Raw genomic sequence first — 21,033 nt, forward strand, 5'->3', positions numbered from 1 at the left:
GGTAAAAACTCTATGAGGGTGTTTTTACTGTTTTTACAGTCACAAAAAGTGACATAGTGAACTTCCTAAATTACATTATGTTTGAAAAGCAAATTTAGCAAAAGGAAAGCAAAATTATATGGGTGTGTTCTTTTTTTTTTCTTTTAGGACAGTTGGAATACCAAGACGGTAAACAAATATTGCTAGATTCAAGTTCTATGGTTAATTTAGAATAAGATCCTTATTGCTTCAGAGCACAAGTCACACCCAACCCATGCAGGCTTCAAAAGTGACAGACTCTCCCCTCTTCGGAGGGAATTAGGGAGGACTTACGAGCACGTGTGCCCTTGTATGCTCCCGGGAGCACTGATCAATTTGACCTCACTGGGGACATCAAGGAAGACCAAATCTCTTGATGAGGCTTGAAAATGGGGGCTGTGTGTTTGAATACAGCATGACTGAAAATAGAGTGCCACCTTTTCACGCTCAGTCTGGAGCTGCCCTTCAACCCTCACCACACGTCCCCCGCGAAGCGAGTGTAGAGGAGAGCGAGCTAGCTTGGCTACGGCCTCCCCGACTTCTGTTTGACAGATAAAATCAACAGGGGACAAGAATATTAACATGTCAATAACTGAACAAATGGTATTATTAAGTCCCTGATAAAGCCAAAGTGAAATGGATACTTTCAGGAGCCTGAGGACAGCTGACTGGATTGACAACGCAGGACATTTATGTCATTAACAGGAACAATACTATTTTTTTTTTCTGAATTATCCTTACTTCTAAGTGCTTTCCAAAACCACAGAGACATCACATGCCAATTTTCTTGACAGAAATCAAAGCATACTCATACAAGCATTCTCATACATGTAAGATGCAATAATGTTGATATGTGTCTTCAGCGTTGCTATTTTGATATTATTACCTAGTCAGTGGTTTCTCGGTTCTGCTTTTATTCCTTAGCCTGATTCTATGGACATGGACCAGTAAACATTCAAGAATGAAGAAATGGGTAAATGACTATCAGACAAGTTATACTACTGATATCAGAGCAATCAGGGGACACACTACAGTTCTCTCAAAAAATTTCACATTGATATCTAATGGTATCTATTAATGGATTATTTTTAACATGGCTGCTTCATTATTAAGCAGGATGAGTCTAAAACAGCAAGCTTGTGTGCTCCACTGTCTGCACAAGCCTTACAAGACTGAAGTGTATAACAACATGTTGTATTATAATTATGAAATTTACTCTGAAGTTGAATTACAGTTCCAGTTTAGAAAATTGTGAGATCATAACCTCTATTCTCAGTAAAAGGAAGTTGAAGAAATTTAAAAAATGTATTTAATGATTCATCTAAAGAAGAAACATGGTAAGCATGGCCAGCAAGCACAACTGTCACTTAAGTGCCTCTCTCTCAGAAATTGCATGTTACATGAAGCACGGTTACATATTTGTGTAGTACTGATGTATTCAAGGGAAGGTTTAAAAAAACCATGTTATTCTTCAGCTTGCGGCCATGCACAAACCGAACATGTCAGCCTGATATTTTTCCCTACAAGTTCTCTTTGGGTAGGGGGAACACTTGTTTGAATCGCCTTTTGGCCAGCCTTGCCCCCAAGGGCCTACGTGAAATGGTGAGAGAGGGTTACACTGACCAGAGTTTCAATTTGTGCCATGTTGAGAGGAGGAGAAGCACCAAATGTTGACCAACAGAGAACCAACTAGTCCCTGAGAAATGTGCTTTAAGAGAGAAATACATGTATCGTGTGCTGGATTGAGACAGGCAATGTGGCTAAAGAGGCACTTAGGAAAGGGCTGGATATCTCAAAAATATTCCCAAACAGACAGTTCAGAGATGGTTAAGAATGAAGAGAATATGTCTTTTGCTGCCTGAGTAAATATAATACGGGAAGATCAAAGACATTGCATTTGTAAGTCATGATTTGTAATCAAGGGCTCATGCGATGCCACAAGAGTCAATGGAAGAATATGAAAATTGGCTGAACAAAACTGTTTTAATGAGTACAGTTAATTATTTTATAGCCACTATGTTTTAGACTGATGAAGCGAGAAGCAGCAGTAAAAGCAGAAGCTATAGGAAGTTGTTGATGGTAAAAGGATAAAAATATCTAAAAAGCACTGTGATACCAAGGACATTGAGAGAATGCTCTTCAGAGGTGATAAAAAATCCAGAAAACAATTTTGTACAAAGTTCTGTTATTTGTAAGAAAACAGAATCAAATGAGAATGAAAGCCCCCAAATTGCAAGGAAAAAGAAAACCAGGCATTTTTAGATACTCATATTACTGAAACATAAATGTGAGAGAAAAATGAACACAAATAGAAGCACAAATGTTATAGGAAAATAAAACCCTACAAATGTTACAGGAAATGGTATAGCAATGTTAATTATGAAAACTGAATTCAGAATGCCTTAATATACAGTAAAAGTGCAAGTGAATTGACACTACTATTGGGGGATAATTTTTATCTGGTCAAAATTAAATACTTGCTTTTATCTCAATGAAATCTTTGAGTAGAAGTTCTATAGCCTTTTCTACAAGCCAAATCTCAGTATCTCCAAGCCAGACTCCAGCAGCAATGCATTAAGATGAAGCAAGAGAAAAACTGCTAAATATCATCTGTTCCCTGTTGCCAAATGCCGATAGTTACAGACGATGTGCCTGGTACGTGGGGAAATGAAACAAGTCTCAGCCAGAGGCAGTATCTTACTCTGCATCACAGAGTGGTACGGAAACCACAGCACTGAATGCGTGGTCAGTAAAAGCATAATATGCAAAGGGTGATACTCTGCAGCATGCAGTGAAAAGAGATTTTTACCTGCGATTCTCTCTAGTCTGTAAAAATATGGTAAGGATTTCACATGCTGCATGATTTCAGCACCTTTCCACAATGGCTGGAAAGCTCGTTAATTTAACTGTGGGAGCAAAGTAAACTTGTAAGGGCTCTGCTTGCTAATGTCACTCTCTTTGATTTCTGTTGCATTCCCTCGGAGACAAGAATTGAGCAGGAGAGGGAGGAGGGGAAGAAGACAAATGAGCTCAGGGCATGAAGTGCCCGGGGAAACATTGGATGGACTGTCAAGAGATACAAGAGGGGATTGAGAAGAAATGCACCGCTGGGAAAGGAAAAGGTGGGGAAGCCAAACACGCTTTAGAGAAATGATGGGAGACAGGGGAAGGAGCAAGATACAAGGTAAGAAAGTAAGGGAGCATAGTAGGAGGGCAAGGTCTGGAGAGCAAAAAAAGAGACATGGAAGAAAGGCAGTGAATTTGCAGGGAGCAGGAGGCATCTTAGTCTGGATCAGATCTCTGCCTGCTGATACTGCTCCTGAAAGGAGATGAAGGCCAGAGGAGAGAAGGCAGGAAAGAGATAAGAAACAGTGGCTATTGGAATTGATTCCCGGCTAAGGGAGGAAAGTTATCTGAGTTTAACCAAAAGGGCTGGAGAAGGCCAAAGGCACATGCCGCCTGCACTTCCCAGGGGAGCTGTGAGGTGGAGGAACAGTTCTGGCCTCTACCAACTCCTTTGAGCAACCCGAGGAGCACAAACCAGCCGGAGGCTGGCAGGGCAGCAGGCCAACGATTCAGCCGGACTTCCCTGTAACATCCTCGCTGAAGTTAAGTAGTCATGGAGCAAGCTGAATGAGAGCAGTGAGGTGTGTGCTCAGCTTCCAGCAGCTCCCAGGGAGCGACTCGGGATAGTGGGATGATTCAGAAGAAGAGGGGCTGAACAACACACTTGGGACCTTCTCAGGGGGCTGCCTTAGGCTTCTGGTCAGATTAAGTGTCATGAGTAATAGCAGCTTTTGCTCTGGAATAATTTGCCCTCTTGAGCATCGTCAAACTTTCAATTAATAGGGAGCTTTTCAGCCATTTTCAGCTGAATTTAAAGCCTGGCTGGCAACTGCTGGCATGGCATGGCTTTGATGGAGCCCTGGGGTGTGAGGCTGGGGGCAGGTCTGGCCTCCTACACGATGAAGCGATTGCACAGGGGCACATCAGGCTTTTTAGGAGTTCACTTCTGATACTTCAGAAACTTAGGTCCAGAGAAAACGCACCTTCCGTGCACCTGGCTTAGCTCTCGGTATGTGAAAGCAGAATGGAAACTGCTGCACAAAAATAATGTCATATATAGGCTAGCTAGGAAGTGTCACTAGAAATATGCATATAATTAGTTCAACTTTTAAGATTTATCTGTTGAAATGTTCATATTATGCATACATAATATGCAGTTATAGTTAATCATTCCCAGCTCAGATATCTCACAATTTTATAACAACGGAATTTGATTAGGCTGATTACTCTCACACCTTGTTTAATAATATAATTTCATTATAAAACCTAATCTGGAGGCCATTGGTTTTTTAGTATGCATGTATTTTCAATCCTTTTTGTGAATGCTCTGTTAATATCTTTTTTTTATTCAGCAAGTCTTTAGACCTTTGATAACAGATAACAGTTACTATGAATTTTAGTAACAGTACTTTACAAAAGTACACATTCTTGAAATATAAAGTGTCAATTTTGATCAGCAGACTATAACACTTAACAAAATAGGAATTCAGAAATCCATTTTGCCATAAAGATATACAAAAATCAAAGTCTAAACAAATACAGAAAACAGATTATATGATATCCTAAATAATTCAAGTTAGTACTTAACAATTTTCACTGTAAAAACCACAAAGACTGTAAAAAAACACTTCCTGTATGTCAGTCCTTCCCTTCTTCAGGCAAAGTGGAGACTAGATAAAATAAACTCTAGATTAATTAGCGTCCAGACTAAATGAAATAAAAAAGTAAACTTCTTTTGGATCTGATATTAGTGTGATTTAGACTGTGGAAAAAAGCCATGAAAAGAAACAACTCCAAATGCTTTAATATGTGCCAGAACAGTGATTGCCAATTTTTGGGATGCAATGTTTTTTCAAAGATTTCCTCCTTTCACTGAAAAGTTGTTCTAAAAAAGGAAAAAAAAAAGATTAAATTGTTTTCATAAATCTGCTTTCGAATCACTGAGAACCCGACTGAAATGATCTAAGTCCTTTGGATCCACGGTCCAGTTGTACAAACAGATTAATGAAGCTATTACCGAATTGGCTCCAAAGACTGATCTTTTTATTACTAAACCTGCAATATTTTTACTCCGATTTAACTTCAGCCATTTAAGCAGATGTGTGACAACCAAAGGGTGAAACAACCCAGCCAAACTCAGAGCTAGGTGAAAAATGTCATTTCTAGTCCATTGGAAATTCTAACAGTTGAAAAGTTTTAACTCTGAGTGGGAAGAAAGTCTAATTCACCATGGAATATAAATTCTATCCCCTTCCGAAAACATTTTCAGACTCTGAATAATGTAATAGAGTAAATAAAATACCTGAATAAACTCCGATATAAAAAGAAAATGCATCCAGCAATGAAACTGAAATATTTTGCTATTACTAAAATAGAACAAGGAAGTCAGAATGATTTCTTCTTCTAACTTCTTACTCCTTGCCTGATGTTTGAGGGAAAACTTTCTGTTTTAACAAGACCTCGTTTTTTCAACAGAAATCTCTTCAGCTGAAAATTTTTTTAGCCCACGCTACCTACAGATGTGAATATACAAAAGCTGGGAGAGTGATACATGCACATACACCATGTTGTCATGTGTGTCCCGTCCCCGCCCCCCCCTCCCCCCAAGCCGTTACACGATACACATGGTTTCCATCTATTTTGGCAATGGTAGCAGAAGCCTCTGGAAACCCAGCCTGTTCAGGTTTAACCTTACAAATCATCAGCGCTGAAAAGCAAAGTCACACTAATGTTTGCTGATCCTGGAATAAAAAATGGCAAAATAGTCATGTTTATATCTACTTTTTCTTCAAAAGGGAAATATACAGACACAAATTTGGTGCATGGGGATTTCACGTTAAAACGAAGTAAGCAGCTATGATGCCGATGGATGTTTTTAAGAATGCTGTTTTGGCAAGAAAAATAACACAGTGCTTTTTTTCCCACTTATTCCCTGTAGCTTTATATAATCAGTGCAATTTTTTATTTTTGGTATTAACTTGTACAGAGCATCACAGAAAACATGACTGGAAGGGACCTTGCGAGGTCTTGTGGTCCAACCCCTACCCTAAGGCTGGATCCGCTCTTCCTGCGTTGGTCCTGCAAGATGTCTAATTTGTTCTTAAAGATAGTCTGTGAAGGGCAAGGGGTCACTCTCGTCGTCTTGTCTGCTCCAGGGCTCCAAAACCTTCACCGTGAAGTTTTTCCAAATGTCTAATCTGAATCCTCCTTGTTGCAATTAAACAGATTACCGCTTCACTACGGCTACGGGGAGGAGATTAATATCTTCGCTTCCGCAAAAGCCTCATACACTTGCAAATTCGGGGTGAGTGAAATTGCCTAGCTTTCTCTGTAATTATTTCAGCTGGGGAATTCTAACAGGACATTGGTCGGAGGTAATGCTTTAGGAAGCGTATAAACAGCAGCTTGGAAATAATACTCGTACTGACTGAGGGGCATAGCCTGCCCTTTGGGTTCTCCGGAAGCCAGCTGGACATGACCTATCTCAGACCAGAAAGTCCGTGTGAAAGCAGATCAGGTGTGAAAGATGGCTATTTACAGACTCAGTAAATAACAACGTACTGCATGACACACAGTACCCTAAATTCTCCCTATGATGAAAAATACAGACCTATCAACCACTTAATAACTTAGTAGTGAATATAATATCCACTTTTTTGTGATCACGCAGATGCCATTAAGACGCATTCAGGAGCCATCAGCTGTTTCTGCAGTGCACCACAGTAGGCTACACAAAAACTACAGGCAACATGGTGAGAAATTACTGCCCTGATTAAAACTCTAGGTCCTCAATTAGCCAGTATGAGTGCCAGCGTGATTTAAAGTGCCTGCTGTACCCAGCAGATGCCTTAATTTCAGTAAGGGACTTCACTATCCCCCAAATTGACTGCCTTGCCCAACTCGCCTGCTGGAAACGAGTGGTTGTGTGTTTGACAGTTAAACACCGAATTTACTCTCTGTGGAAACGTATGACTACTCCCAGCCCATCCGAAGCCGTGCTTTGGTCTCTCAGCATGCAGGACGGGGCTAACTCAGGAGAAGCAGAACACATGGCCTCTCGACTGAACAGTTTCGCATTCCTCTGCGTATCCTCGCTGTGCTTCTGTGTCCTCTTGGCAGGACCTAAAAAGATACGCAGCGGATGCACCAATGCACAATTAAATATTACAGACGTGCGCTAACGCTTTGGGAACATGCCCGCTACCGAAGCCCTGCCAATTTACAGATTATTGTAAGAATACCTTAAAACTGGCAGCAGCTCCATTCCACCTGCTGTCTTTGTTTGGGATCAGCGTTTCTAGCCCTGTCTCCACTTCAGGACACAATATGCTGTGAAGCAGCACCTGCTGCTCTCGTGTCTCCGACGGGTGTATGCAAAGGCTGGAGAGTAGATACAGGTGCTCAGAGTCCTCCTGCACACTGCCTCAGCCAAATGTACGCTGACAGAAATGTGAAGTTATCTCAGAACACAGATGTTTGGCTTTGCTGCCACTGCCTGACACCGGCACTTTATTTTCTTTATCATGTCTGTTGAATTGAAAGCTTTTTTTTAGGCCCTGACCTTGGCAGCAGTTGCTACTGCATTTCATCATAAAGATAGGAGAAAAAAGAGGGGAAAAAAAAAAAGAAAAAGCAGAGGGACTTACTGGATTTTCATGATGCCCTTTGTAATCCTGAATACTTCAGCTGAGGGCCCTCTAATACTTTTACTTATTATACTATCTCTACGTTTTCCTTCATGGACACATTTTTACCCAACCTTAGCATGTCTTTCATGTGATTTCAAAATACATATATTTTTCCAGTTGACAGCGATGACTGAAAAAAAAAATCTTCATTAATTCTACATCGATATTTTTTGAAATAAATTGTTTGTATTTTAAGCTGCAGTTTTGTTCCGTTTTGTTTGGCGTATCAGTTTGTAGTTCAGCTCATTTGGGGATGAAGTTGCCTATGAAACCTGTACCTGACCTCTCAGGTTCTACTAGTTTATCTATAAATGCTCATGACCCTCCTTAATCAATATAATTGAGGATTCTGTAAAACGTTTTGCTAATCTGGCGGTTATGAACAGGCATCGATGACATAATGACTGCAACACAGGGTAAAGCAATTCACTGAAAAGATTTTTTCCGAGGCTGGAAAAATCACGAGTCCTACCGTTCCACTAATACCTCTGGCTGTTGTGCTCGCACCTCTACACCACATGTTGGTCTCTCTGTTTTCAGTTTATTCCTACCGGACATTTCTTTTCTCAGGTTCTTCTGCCCAGGTCCCCCTGTGTGAAAGCCTGCCGGGTCATCGAGGAGACCCTTCCTGCATATTTGTCACTCAGTGAAACACAACCGTTTACAACTTCCAAAAAATACCCACGCAGCTTTTTTTTTGGGGGGGGGGGGGGGGGTGGTGGAGCAAAAGATCACGTAGGCATGCTTTTACTTAGAAAAGAAAGAAAAAAATACCGAGTGGCGAAGACAAATTTCTTGTCAGTATTTGCTGCAGAACAATGTCAATCTAATGAGCAAATGGGATGAGAATCTAGTTTTTGATGCAAATCTACAAAATCGTGGTTGTCTGCATTACATTTTTCTTGACAAGAGTGAAATGTTGTCTCACTATTATTTCAATATATAAAACTGAAATTCAAAATAATGAATTTAAAATTATTCAGACCCAACGTTTAGAAGTCAGACAGAGGAAGACAGCATGGGAAACAAAAAGTATCTTTTTGTTATCGAGGGTCATCTTTACAGTTACTTCATCAGTCTCCAGAAACATTTCAAATGCTACTGTGTAACTCAACGAAACTATAAGGCATCTGACTTTATTTTATGTACTTACTCAAAAAAAGTGGTCCATCCCGTCTCATCGCTTTTAGTTGCCAGAAGCCCACTGTTGCCATGGTAGGTGAACAAGACAAGCTCCTGCCCTTGTGCAGTCATGCTTTTCAAACAGCCATTAGTGCCTATCGTCAACCAGATGACTTGGTTATCAGGAGAGACCACTCTTACCGGCATCCGGTTGGGATCCCGTCTGATACGAAGAGTGTTCCCATTGCTATCTGTTACCGCAGTAATATCGTTATCATTACTGTAGCTAAAATTGTACAGATAGTCTCCGGTGACTAAACTCACAGTGTACTGGTGAGTACCATTGACATCGAAGATATAAAGCTCTTGGTCAGTTGGAGAAGCAACTTCATAAAAGTTCATTGAATTCAGTAAGGGTTTATTCTTTGACACAGCCCGTATCCTAATATTTCCCAGATCAGCAATATACAGGGTGCCATCCGGAGACACAGCTAAGGAGGAAGGGGCATTGAGTTTGGCATCTTTAGCATAGCCATCTCCGCTTTGGTAACAGTCACAGTTGACATCATTTTTGCAATCGCACTCTGAAGGTATTCCAGCAACTAATGAGATTTCTCCATCAGTCGTGACCTGTCTTATCCTATTAATCTTTTTTTCATCAGTTTCTGTAATGTAGAGTACCCCGCTGTAGGACACGGCGATGGCAGTTGCTGACTCGAGTGTGGTCTGTACGGCGTGCTTTCCCACCGTGTACTCCACTCCAGGAACCTGGCAGTGCATTGGCCTCCCCGCAGCGATGCGAACCTGACGGTTTTCAGTGATCTGCAAAACTACGTTGTTATCCAAAACATAAATGGAGTTATCCATTGGGTTGATAGCTAAATCTGTAGGCCATTCCAGACGAACCTTAACAAAAAGAAGTGTTTTGTTAAACAGTTAAACAGTGTTCAGTTTAGACCCTGCTGTAAGGAGTACAGTAAGGAGTACAGTAAGGAGTACTGCTGTAAGGACACTGCTGTATTTTTCATCTGCTGTGACCAATCACGACAAAAAGACTTGCAGGAAAATACATGCAGCAAGCTAAAGCTTTCCAGGGAGGCGAGGGGAACTATGCTCAGACATCTTTTTTATTGAAAATAAGCCAGCTGCACTGGAACTATAACATAGGTTGAATTTCCTCTCCAATAAATGTTATATTTTTCTGTATCGCAAATGCATAAATAAAAATGGAGACAGATATCAAAGTCTAAATGCGTACTTTAGGGACAGTACTCATGTTTTATTCTCGTAATAGCAAAAATGACTTACTGTCTTACAGATTACGAAACACTGTACTGTACTCCATTTGTGACCATACCACTAGTGCTGTCCCTTCCTACCTGCAAAAGCTTCTTGAGACAAATAGAAAAATATGTTCTTTTGTATATATCCTCTCATTCCCTCTAGCAGGCTATGGATGTTAGCCAGTCAGAAAACATCAGCGTGCCAAGATAGTTCTAACAGATCTGCCATTCTCCCAGTATTTACTACCAGACTTAATGCTTCCTGCTGATAGTTTTGCTGTTCTAAACTAAACTGAACTTTATGGGCAGAAAAATTGAATACAGTGGCGTTTATAGCCAAGAGAATGCACTGCGGTTCATGCCCTTGGAACAGGTTTCTTTCTCCCCAAATTCTGCTGTTAAATATCCATTACGCACTCCACCCAGTTTTATTACAAGGGGCAATAAAAGCTGCATTTGCATTTCTAGCCCCAGCTCAGCTTTCCAAATTAGCAGCAGCTAAAAGGTACCTGGCTGATGTGCATGCTGGTGTCACAGGTTAGAGGTCGTGCCGAGGTCAGGTCGTTGGAGCCAAGCAAAGTGGATATTATTCCGTTCTGGTCTACTTTTCTGATCATGGTCCCATCAACAAAGTAGATTAACCCGTTCTTGTCGATCGCTATTCCTTTAGGGAAAAGAAATTAGGTTTTTGTACTAGCAGTGAACAGATAATATATCCATATATAATCCATAACTAAGGGCGCAAGTGGTGTGTATCAAGTAGGAATTAAGGGCAGAATCCATGGCCTTAGGCAGTAGGTCGAAAACCAGCTTGTAAACATATTTTGCATAATAAACCAATGTTCAGTCTGAAATCTACTCCTGTTGATCGCATTTGCTGTTCATTGGAGAGTATGCCGAGATGGGCGTCGCTTTAAAGTTAACCTGAAAAATGGGTAAGCGGGACCAAAAGCGACACTGATTTTAAACCTTCACCGTTACCTGCCAAACACATAATCTAAATGAATATTTAAAAATGCTCAATAACCATGAAAGCCGCATATTTCTTAAAAAATCAACCCAGGTACCCTGCAGCTCTCTAAGGAACTTTCCAGCTGGAAAAAATTACTCAAACCCACATTTTTCAGCCAACTACCGGGTTCAGTAATTAAACATGATCACACCCCCGGCTCTGAACTTTCGTATCATTTTGAAAGTTCGGGAGGGATAACTCTTTTTACCTTTAGGGCTCATGAGAGTTGCTTCCACCGCCTTGCCTCCATCACCACACCTCGCCTCATCAAACGGCAGGCACTGCTCCCCTGTTCCTCCTACCACCTCTGCATTTTTGGTCAGGTCTTTCGCACCCGTCAGCGATTTGGGCCGATAAATCCTACGCGTATTTGTGTCGGAAACGTACAAATCTCCCGTCACGGGGTCAGTCGCGAGGTAGTATCTGTGAGCTGGGTTGTTGCTGTAAAATGGAATTATACATTGCATATGCTGTAATTAATTTAACCCAACATTGGTTTGAGAAGCAAAGGTTTCAGTTCATATGCAGGGTGCAGTAATACATAAATCGTTAAAACCAACGGTGATGCTCTAGGCGTAGGGTAGCACAGGTCTTGGCCCCTAAAGCTTCCTCGGTTCTCGTTTCCTGCCTGTGTCACAGGCAGCCCGATCTAGACTACGCAAGCTTTTGGCACAGAAGATCCATTTTGTCCGTGATGCTCAGAGGCCCGTCCCGTGCTCTGTAATCAGAGACAGCTCCTGTCTCTGTCATCGGCCAAATCAAAATACCGGAGTCTATCAAGTCCCAGGCTTTCTGGGAACCTTGATCCAGTTCCAAACTCTGCAGCAGGACCCCAGCCCTCGCCTACACTTGGTTGCTGTTATCATCCTATCTGTTTTATTATAATTTATATAAGGCTGCTGGGGCGCGTGGTTTATATAATTCATAAACAGATAAGGCAGAGTTGGTATTATTAGTTCACAGGCAAGAGATAAGACATCCTTCATAAGTATTTGTTTAATCCACCGCTTTCAAAGACGTGATACGCATGATTTAACGCATTAGGAAATGTCATCTTTTCCACCAGAGCACCAAGCAGAGCTTTTCCGTTCTCCTTAACTCCGAGTCATATTTCAAATAACTGTACACATTGGCACAAAACCGCTAACTATGCCAACACAGTCTTTATTACGGTGAAAATATATATTGCTAACCGTTTTCCCAGAAACGTGCATTTTGCCTCTCCACTGGTACCACATAATTGAGAATTACTGTCTTTTCTCCCCTGCTGGTGAAAAACCCAGCCCTGGAGAGAGCCTCTTGGGTTGATGTATGATGATGTAGAAACTTAACCCACTGCAGTTGGGATTCCTGACCTAATTTATGGCACGAAGAGCCGAAATAAGGTCATGTAAATACAGGAGGTAATTTCAGACGCTCTCCTCATGGATTGAAGCAGAGTGTCAGAACAGTCAGTCCCACTTCTGATGTTTGCAAAAGCGCTGCTTCAACAGATCGACCAGCCTTGGTGATAGCCAAACAGCTGCTCGCAGAATGCTACACTTCACGTTTTGTAAATACATAACTGTGCTAATGTAACACATTTTTATGTACTGCCACTTGGAAAAAGCAACAAGAGACCAACAGGAACAACTTGTGAACAAATTATGTCTTTTAGCAGGGACAGATTTTTATAGCTATCCAATTACAGAAACACCGAAAAAATGTGTTGCGTAAATAGGATTTGCTTTGGTTTTAAGACTTCTAACATGTTGGTTCAGAACGAGGAAACCAAGCGAAGCAGACTAATGAAATCAAATACACAATGATTAGCACCTCTTAAAAAGCTCTGCTATGGAGCTGAGTGTTGGACAGCGTGTCTGAAAACAATTAAATGTAGGCTTACTTTAAATTTCCGTCTGTTCGAAATCTATTCTTGCCAACGTGCTAAAGAGTTGAAAGGTATTTTCGAAACCTTAATTTACGCAGAGATCATTTAGGGTGATCACTACGTAGTGTACAAATTATTTATACCTCCATAGACTGCAAATTAAATTATACCCATTTACATGATTACTTTGGTCTTAAAGAAACTTTGCAGACACTTCAAATATAAACAAATTGGAAAATGTGAAATGTGCAATTAAATTTAATTTCACTGTAATTCAAAACAAAGTCCTTTCTTACACTACTAAAATATTGTTGGAATACAGAGTCATCAAATCAATAACGAAATAATTTATGCCTAACACCATTATTTCTTTCTAAGAAGAATTTTTAAAGCTGTTCCCTTCATAAATATGAAAACATTTCTGTTTTAATTGATTTCAACAAAAATGACAAAGCTGCTCTTATTTGGGATGACTTCTCATATTACGTAGTGTATCCTCATCAAACCAAAAAATACAGCTGACAGTTTAAGGATATTTTCTCACTTTATTAAAAAAAACCCCAATGTTTGGGAGTGCATAGGATATTATTATTAAATCAATATAAACTCTCCAAGTTGGCATATGTGGCTGTCTAATGGCTCCTTTCTGAGATAACAGAATGGGCTCAACTTCAGCGTTTCTTTTCAAGTGAAGGTTAAAAAGCTGAGGGAGCTTTAGCTGCGAGAAAAAAAGCCATTAATTCACAGGCGCAAGGCACAATTTGAGGAACTGAATAACCATCCAGTGAAAACCACGTTTGTTTTCTAGCCAGAAAACATCTATGCAGATCTCAAAACTAGTGCAGGGATAAGCAGCCAGCAGCTGGAAAGCGGCACAGAGTTTATTGTATTTCACTGCAGCTTGAAATAATACTAAGCTTTTGCCTTCTACACAAAGAAGTAAAATCGAGGGTCAGTGACTTCGTGACTCGTTCAGTACCGCCCAGTCGCTGTCGGTAGCTCTGAAAAAGAGGCAGTTACGTGCCAGCATGGGATCCAATAAAGACAAACGACTACAAATTAACTTATTCCCTCTATGCCAAATAATAGTAATAGCGCTTTACATCTGAAGTGCACACACTCGTGCGCAAATACACACACAGAGTCACAGAGCTGTCATGATCTATGTCTCGTTGCTTTTATCTTGCTTACGCCGATCTTTTAATTCTTCAGCTGTCAGATCACCTGCATTACTCTCCATTTTTTTAAACAGAGAGAGGAACTTTTTAAAAACACTCTTTCTGCTTCAGTCCCCCTTTCTCTCCTGTTCGCTTTGTGCCTTTTAAACCATATACCCTCAAAGCTGTTTTTATGTTTTGCTAAACTTTTTTCTGGCTCTCTACAGACTTGGGATACCGCCATAGCCTACAAATGACCTCCCTGTCTTCAAAGTCCTTCTAAAAATTACTTCTTCCGTGAATGCCTATCAGCATTAATCACCCGCAGGCAGCAGCGTGTATAAAGACATCAGTTCAGCTTTGCGATTGAAAAAATGTTAGGTCACTGGTACATGAGAGGATAAATTTGATCCGCATTGTCCCTCTAATTTAGAGTACAGGCTCCTTGAGGTGGGAGGCACGTCACGCTCCGAGCTGCAGCACTGGGTTTGCAGGCGAGTCGAGTGCAATGTTTCAATGGATAATAGATCTGAACTAGTATTTAGCCTTGTTCATTAGTTTTACTTGCCAAATGCATATTTTAGTGTATTTTCTGACTTTCGATACCTAGTAATTATATACTGCAAAGTGGTCTGTTGAGGGCTGTTTCCGAACCGCCATTTAAATAAAAACCTCAGCGTTTCTCAGGGCTCTGCATGACACAGGCAAAAGCAGCTATTTGCTCTCATGGCGTGTCCTTAAGCTGGGGAACCCATGGCCACAGGATCTGGGGGGAATCCTAAAAGTTTACGTGTGTTAAATAAAAATCAGCTAAATTAATAAACTAAAAAGCCGCCAGGGGATATTAAGCATTAAGATGCCGCTCTTGGCTTAGGAAGCCCCTGAGCAGCAAACCCCTAAGGCTAAGAGTGGACAGTGTTGTATGACTGGAGAGAAAACTCAGCCTCGCAGTAGCCCGTGTGGGGCTGCACAGTGGGCTCCACACCTCCTGCGTGTTGGCTCCAGAAGCCCTCCTGCAGTCAGCTCTCCACGACCCTCTACGCCTCCTCCTTTGGCGGAGGAACCCCCACTTTGGAGGAACCCCCACTTCACAGCCGATACATGAGCCCATGAAAACGCTGTTACACTGATTTGTGCAATATGATTGTGATTGCACTACCCGCAGCTTCTGCACGTGTAGGCACAAATAAAGGAGAAAAGCTTCGCTGTTCTCCTCACCGACTTTTCTTACATGCAGGGGTCTAGTTTCTGAAGCGCTGCAGTTGAGCCTGTGACCACGGTTCTGCCAGAGGCAGGAGAGCACGTGGCTACTAAATCACAGTAAGACAGACCTCACTCTGTGTCCGTTCTTTAATACTGTTTGCCCATTCCAAATTCCCATTTTGAGTGTTATTCCATATTCCATACATTTGCCAAGACGATGCCTTATCCAGCTGCAATCACAACTTTATGATACCACAAGGGATATAGTTCTTTTAAAAGTAGTGGAACAAATGCAAATTAAACATAATAGTGAAAACCTAAAACCACCAAATAGGAGAGATTGCCTCTGAGTCACACCTGGAAAATAACATAAAACCAGCTGGATTGTGCACCAACTCCCAATTCCGATCATTAGCGCTGATGAAAACGCCTTATTTCGTCACAGAATTTTTTGCCTAACATGTTTGAAACACAGTTTTTTAAACATAAACTCTGCTTCGTGAAGAAGTATGTCCAAAGCAAAGTGAATTTAAAAAAAACAGAACTGAGATACGACTCTCTGGGATTTGTTTAAAAACAAGGAAGGAAAACGACTGGCAGCAAAAAAGGAGAGAGAGGGACTGGTGGGGCTGCTAAACCCCGTACTTAGCAGTTCCGTCACAAAGTCTTGCAGGGTTTCGTGGATCCAACAAGATTTTAGCATAACTGTTTTTGTCTCCCTATACAGCACCGGCTGCTGTGGCACAGCAATTCTGGGCATCCACCACCTTCTCTTCTCGCCGCTATCGCAGCGATGCCAGGGCGGATGAATGTTGTACTACAATCCTTGTGATTACTATTATTTTTATGACCACACTTACAAATCTTGGTGTACTTAACTCCTGGAATTGTGTTATTATGGGATAATTTCAACTTTCATTATGAAGAAAAGTTCACCTTTAAAGAAACAAATCTGTTAAATGTGAGCCTGAAAAGAGTCAACCCCAAAAGGCCAGTGAAATGAACTTGCTCGATACTTTTATAATTTTATTACTTATTCTCATCGCATTTGGGGTGTCTGATTAATGAGTGAGTTTTGATAGGATCAGCAAAAATGCTGCCAGCAAGGAATAGGAGTGAGCAGAGAGGAGGGGACAGCAAAAGAGGGGATACACACAAGCATAAAAAGAAGCCTGACTGCGGACAGAGAGTGATGAGAAAAGAGGAACTCGTATCCGAAAGGACGATACAGCCTGACAGCTGACATAACTAAAACATATGAACTCATTATTTTTGAAAAATACTCCTCTTTTCTAGTAATACATCTCAGAAATGACTTCTCCATTATAAGCATTCATTTGTTAAGTAAGAAAAAAGAACAGTTAGAAAAATATAAATCTTCTTTAAGGAATGCTTACCTATGTCTAAAATCTTTATTTCTTGGTGGGAGCAAGTGAAAAAGAACAGAAAAACATTATTAGGAAAACATTCAGAAAGGATGTTAAAAGATGAAAAGAAGGCAACATTTACATCGAGCATTAGCGAAGTGGTGAATGACTCTTTTGTCCACTCGTGTCAACTACGTAGGTTAACTCTTTAAATCCGCAGAATAATTACTTTGGGTAGATCAAATTCTCACAGTTTAGATTCGCATAGTTAAAATATTTTACCAGGGTACAATTTTTTCACTTCAGTTTTAAATACTTTTTCAAATGTATTAAAATCTTTTGAACCACCTTTGTTTTGTTCCTAAAATCATTTGGAAACTCTTAACTTGCACAACGTCAGCAATCTATTCCATACTTCAGCGTGCAACAGTAATTCACAACTCCAAAATTCCCGGATGAGAAGAAAACATACCTTAGCTCCAGAACACTAGTTACATTTCCAGATGGGAATATCCGCCGCACATAGTTGAAATCCCCCACGTAAAGACTGCCATCTATCCCACAAGCTAAGGCAACTGGAGCCAGTAATTTATTACCATCAGCTTGACCGTTACAACTGGGACAGGAGATGCTGCGGCGTCTTCCATTGCCCATAATGCTACTAACAACTGGGGGCTGCTGAGATATAAATTGATTTTCACCGTTTCCTTTGTAGAGGATTCCTGCAGATAATACAAAAAACACAAACCAAAAAATAGTTCATAAAACCTTTGAATGTATGTACATAAAATGATGCACGAGTATTCTAAATATTCTTTTAGTTCATGAATATAATTTAACAGACTTCTAACCGTTTCACCACCATGTTTTTCTCACTATAAGTAACAGAACTTAATTAAAACTTTTATAGTTATTCTTAAGTCACAGACCCACAAAGCATTAAATAATCTTGTCCACAGAATGCAGTAGAAACACTAAATATACCAGGCATTTAAAACCCAAACAAGTTTCAGTCGCTCTTATTTTTAATTGTTAATAATTTTAATAGTTGTAGTTCAGGATAAAAGTTGTCATGTTGAAGGAAACGCGAGCTGTACTGAATGAAATCACGGTCTACGTTCCTAAATCCTTACAGTTTTGAAATTGCCCAGAAATGACTGAAATTCTAACCGCGCATATATTATAAAAAGGAAAAAATTGTATTTGCAAATTGTATTCCTAAAGTCCTACTATAACTAATATGATGCCATATGTAATCTAAAGTGGATTACTGCTGCAAATTGTAAATATTAATTAAACAGCTACTTCAGAAAGTTGGAGATTGCCTCAATGTTACATTATAAAAGACTTAACTCACAATAAAAATGTACCTCTGGCAACAAAGTCTGCCTCAATACCATGTCTGCAGTTATAGGCAGTTATTAAAAATGTCAAAACAACAAAAAAAATGTGGTGCCAGGCCAACCTGCCTCTTAAACTTAATTCTGCTTTGAGGCATGAAAGGAACAATAATTCCGTGAAGACAAAGCAATGTGCCAGCAGTATTTTTCTTCCTTATAGCCTCCATAGGAAATCTGAGAAGAAAAATGCGTGCTTTATGTTAAATCTTCAGTCTCAGGAAAAAAAAAGTGTGAATTTACAGTGTGCTGCAACGTTGCCAGGACCCTCATCATTCTATCTCTCAATGAATCCATCGAGGTGTACTCCACAAACGGTCAGCTATTACGGTTTTACTCGTACGTCACAATATGTCTTTCCGTCGTATAATCCATGTAAACCACATGTCACTTTGGATTTCAGAGTGATGCGCGTTTTATTGCTTGGCTGCCCAGAGTTTCAGAGGCAGTTTGGGGCTGAGGGATGCTTTTCTCTTTTGAGATGCTTAGAAGAAATTTAAGATGTATTCCTCTTTCTCTCCTCACTCCCAAAATGCACTCTTTGTACTGAAAGATAGGAGAAAAAAATACTTTGCTCTCCTCTTTAAATGTTTTAGGTGTCTTCACTACTTTTTAATGTTATCAAATTTAGGAGATTATAAACGTAAAATCAATATACATGATAAAATCAGGAAGAATGAAAATGGTTTATGGAAACCTAACGGCAAGTAATCTAAATAAGAAATCTAAATCCAAAGAGGGAGAACGTATTTTTCATGAATAGTTAAAGCCAGAATGCATTAACAGTATACGAAATCCCCTCTCCTATGATTACATCATTTATGACAATCATGGCACCATAATTTTGCCTGAAATAGCTGAGTTCTATAATTTTCATCAGAGGAATTCTACAAGTCAGCACAGTGCACTATTGCACCTGATTTATTCTGTCATTACCTTGAAAAATTGGTCCTTCACATTTCTCCTCTATTATCCCGGACTAAAAGATGTACATTAGACTATTTACTGCAGTAGTTCGGGATGTCCGTACAAACACTGTCTGAGACACTCTCCTCTGAATAAATTTCTCCAGCTCATCCACCTTGTCATTACAACTCTCCACTTCGTTTATTCAATTAGACACACGTCACTTTGAAAAGTCATTGCTTGTCAAATGCACTCTCGAACGTAATTTAAAGCCACCATCAATTTACCTTGTGAACAGAATCAATCTTATATATATATTTATAATTATAGCTCTTTACATTTTTAGATGGATTACCTTACAATAATTTGCACGGGGTTTTTTGACATTTTCAATTAGGTACAATGACACCTTCTCCCTTGATTTGGTTACCTTGTTTTTCTACTAGGCAGAAGCAATGCTTTAGATGGTGATTAGTGCAGAGCACAAAATAAGCTCATAGAGTCATAGAATGGTTTGGGTTGAAGGGACCTTGAAGATCACCTCGTTCCAACCCCCCCTGCCCTGGGCAGGGACACCTCCCCCCAGCCCAGGTTGCTCACAGCCCCATCCAGCCTGGCCTTGAACACCTCCAGGGATGGGGCAATAGTGGATGGATTCATCTGCTGTCGGGAGACCTCCAAGGGACAGCAGGTACTGCAGAAGTGACGTTCCTCCCGCTGAATTACTTTTGGGCTCCTCCTCTGCATAAAAATCCAGTGCGACCACCTCCCACCCTTGAGCCACGTGACTCTGCTTATTTCACCTTTCCTACATGCTTGCAGCTGAATTTTTCCAAATTTCCTCCTGCTCAGTGTTGAGCTGGGGCTTCCTCAGCACAGCACCCTCCAGGCAGTCGCTGAGTAGCACACCGGACAAATCTGCCTTGGTGCCAAGGCACAGTTCTTACAAATGGGTATTGCTCCTCAATTTTTCACTGAAATTAAGGCAGCCTCGCTCAGTAGTGACTGGGCTCTGTCCTGAAACAAGGGGCACAAGTGCCCTCGCTGACTCAAGGCAACATCATTCGTCACCTGCTGTGTGTTGAGCTGACCACCGCGTGCCAGGGAGGATTCTCCTCAGGGAAGGATGTGAACGGGAGGAGAGTGTAAATGAGTGCTCATCCTCCAGAAGAGATGGTACCCACGTGCTAACTGCTCCCACGAGTCACGCTGGGGCTGGGGATATGACATGAAGAGGAACACCTCCTGTATAAATGAGTGACTTAATATTGGGAGTGAAGAGCTCTGGGTTTGGCAGGAATGTCTGCTATTGCTGTTTAATTTTCACTCATTGTGAAAAGTGGAAGTGAAAACATTGTTCCAGATACTGTTACGTACAAACAGTTAATCCCAAGAACAATGCTGACACCCACAATTGCTTTAGAAATACTGTCTCCTTAGCATCACTCGCTTTTTCAAAGCAATGTCAACATTTTTGGGTCGGAAATTTTTTTGGTAAACACATCTAAACCAGACTGACACTGTTAGGTGAAAATACTAACGCATATGTATTTATAGGATGAAGAAACATGACATACATTGTAAAGCTCGAAGCATTTACCATATGCAAAATATTCCATGATTTCTTTTTTTAAAATAACAAAGCAAACATTTGAAAAATCAGAGTGAGACACCGAAAGTGCAGGGCAGTTGAGTACTAAAATTAGCAAGACGAAAACAAACTCCTTACCATTCTGAACATCCAATACATGATGTTTATCCAAGGTCCAGCCACCCATGTTGGAAGCATCCAGTTCATAACCCTGCAAAATGGCAGTCCGCTTTTCCCAGAGGGTTAGATCCAAGCAAGACTCATATTCATAACCTACAGACACTGAAATAACAGTAAATTTCCTCATTAAGTATAAGATCTCATTCGGAAGACGAATTTAAAGAATGTGAATT

The 21,033-nt window shown here is 40.6% G+C and overlaps 1 protein-coding gene across 1 annotated transcript in view; it reads right to left on the bottom strand.

Annotated features, from left to right (window-relative positions):
• TENM3 (teneurin transmembrane protein 3) overlaps window positions 1-21,033 on the bottom strand; it is a 127,862-nt gene that overhangs the window by 23,930 nt on the left and 82,899 nt on the right. The window contains exons 14-18 of the mRNA XM_082481979.1: window positions 20,819-20,962; window positions 17,259-17,508; window positions 11,398-11,630; window positions 10,687-10,841; window positions 8,926-9,800 (exon numbers count right to left, since the gene is read on the bottom strand). Coding sequence (XP_082338105.1) covers window positions 8,926-9,800; window positions 10,687-10,841; window positions 11,398-11,630; window positions 17,259-17,508; window positions 20,819-20,962 — 1,657 coding nt within the window. The remainder of the gene's footprint in view (window positions 1-8,925; window positions 9,801-10,686; window positions 10,842-11,397; window positions 11,631-17,258; window positions 17,509-20,818; window positions 20,963-21,033) is intronic.

The sequence above is a fragment of the Vanellus vanellus genome (genome assembly GCF_965231255.1).
Source record: "Vanellus vanellus genome assembly, chromosome: 4".
Taxonomy (NCBI): Eukaryota; Metazoa; Chordata; class Aves; order Charadriiformes; family Charadriidae; genus Vanellus; species Vanellus vanellus.